Genomic DNA, 2,111 nt, shown 5'->3' with positions numbered 1-2,111 from the left:
GCTGCGAACGCTGGCTTCAACCAGCAGCAGCAACAGCAGCGCACGGGCAGCTCTGGTATCTGCGAATAGATTATGACGGGAGGATATAGACCGGCGAATGTTGTAGGGCAAATTGCGTCCATGCTGCAAGGCTTGGACTTTTCGTACACGCCGCCGCCGCCGCCACCGCCGACACCGGTGCAGCAACCGATGAGCGAAGCACCGCCGGTACCATCATCGATGCTACGGATCAATGTTGGACTCGTGGTGTAGGCGACACCGAGCGATCCGCTGTGGGGCGCCAACATTGTGAGTCTCGACTTGGTCGAGAAACCAAAGCTGAAGACGACCGTGAGCATGCAGACGCTCGAGCAGGCGCGCTTGGCCAAGCCGAAGGAGGCGCCGCAGCCGGTGATGCCGCCGCCAATGGTAGCGCCGCCGTCGTATGGCCAGGCACCCATGTACCCGCCTTCGTCCATGGGCTATGCGAATCCTCCTGGAGCGTACCCGGCGCAGCACATTGTGACGGCGCAACCGTACGGTGGCATGTACACCAACACGAATGGACCCATGGGCGTCCAGCGGCAGCCCACGGCGCATACCTTCATGCCCAACATGACCCACGTCCCGCCGCCAAAATCCGCGCCTGCCGCCAACGACCCGTTTGCGACGCTCTCGTGATCGTCGTCCTCAATGCATTTGCACGAGCTCTGTGCCCATCATTGAGAGTTGATTGTGGGTCGCAGCGCATCGTTCTCGTTCTTACAATGGAGGTTGCCATACTACCTACTCACCATGCATGCTTTCGATTTACTTCAACGCCGAAACGGACTCGAGACCGAGACGGCATGTACCGGTATTACTGTACACAGCGAATGTGCATTGCGTTTGTGTGAAGGTACGAACGACGCAGCAACTGCAGAAAGACGGGTACGCTGTTGATGCCAGGAGCGTAGGGTGCGTGGTTACAAGTGTACGTAGTACGTACACTTGTACAAAAGTGTACGACCTTGTACGAAAATTTTGTATACCAAAAAATCGCGGTATACAAACCACCTGGAGGGAACTTTTTTAATAATTTGCGACAACAACAATTCTCCAATTCTCCTCAGGCGCTGGTCTCCGAACGAAGGAGCAGCTCCAGCTAAATTACGCTATGGTGAAGAACCGTGGTTAATATGCATTATTAGAGGATCAGAGGGCGATCTTTTCATTCTGGATTTGGCCGACTGGCAAGGTGACCAAGGCAAGGGCAAGGCAGCGGTGAAGGCGCCGCCCGCAGAACCAGCCGACACGGACGACACGGAGGTGGTCAAGAAGCTCAGTACCTCAGTTGACGGACGAGGGCGACGATGAAGACCCGCCCCACGGCCATGCAAGCGGCCACGGACCGGCAAGCCACGACCGGCACACGACGCTCAACTTCGCACTCCGCGAGGTTGAATCCCGCAGCCAAGTAGTCTCATGCTTACTTCATGCTTTGCCCATGCGTGAATCTCGTGTACAGTGGCCGCCCTTTGACGCAAGATGAGCCGCAACTTGCAGCGCGAGTAGGTCCAAGTGTGGTGACGCAATAATCCTCATCCGCAGGCGTTAGGGCGAATTCGCCTCGGGCCGCTCTCGATCACGCTACAGTTGTCCCGCAAGAGCCCGCGACGAGCCCGGCCCATGGGTACTTTGCAGTCTTTCCACGTACGAAGGCTCACGCGCATGTATCTAGGACAAAGCGCACCAACGATGGGCGCCTGTCCGGGCTGTCGTCAGCGACAAAAATGCAGTCCACGCGGGCCCAACTATCAGCGATAATGCTGCCAGCAGCTCCGCCAGCCGCCGTGCAAGATTCTCTTTTGGTCGACGTCTGCGACCAGCTAGCAGCGATGAAGACCGCGATGGAAGCGCAGCTGGCCGACGTCCGTCAGCAGCTGCGCGCCATCAAGGCGACGACGCAAGCGCAAACGGACGTCATCCAGACGATGAAGACCAGCTCTGAGTTCCATCTCGGCGAGATGGCGGCAGCGTGCACGGACGTGCTCGACGACATCGATCGCAACGACGCCCATCGCGCGACTCGAGCGACGGCGATTCCGATCCTCGGGGTGCTTCTACTTGCTTGCTCGTGCGATCGTAGAGTC

The 2,111-nt window shown here is 58.1% G+C and overlaps 2 protein-coding genes across 2 annotated transcripts; both read left to right on the top strand.

The window, feature by feature from the left end:
* Positions 1–120: 120 nt before the first annotated feature.
* SPRG_18629 (hypothetical protein) lies at positions 121–660 on the top strand (the record flags this gene model as incomplete). Its single annotated transcript, XM_012358068.1, has 2 exons — positions 121–207; positions 253–660. The coding sequence occupies 2 exons, from the start codon at positions 121–123 to the stop codon at positions 658–660; spliced, it is 495 nt and encodes a 164-aa protein (XP_012213458.1).
* A 1,196-nt stretch (positions 661–1,856) lies between these two features.
* Positions 1,857–2,075, top strand: SPRG_18628 (hypothetical protein; the record flags this gene model as incomplete). Its single annotated transcript, XM_012358067.1, has 1 exon — positions 1,857–2,075. A coding segment is annotated over one exon (219 nt), but the record flags the coding sequence as incomplete, so codon positions are not given.
* Between the last annotated feature and the right edge of the window lie 36 nt (positions 2,076–2,111).

This window comes from Saprolegnia parasitica, assembly GCF_000151545.1.
Source record: "Saprolegnia parasitica CBS 223.65 unplaced genomic scaffold supercont2.1342, whole genome shotgun sequence".
NCBI classification, from domain to species: domain Eukaryota; phylum Oomycota; class Saprolegniomycetes; order Saprolegniales; family Saprolegniaceae; genus Saprolegnia; species Saprolegnia parasitica.
Note: the sequence above shows the minus strand (reverse complement) of the source record. Positions and strands in the feature narration are given on the sequence as shown.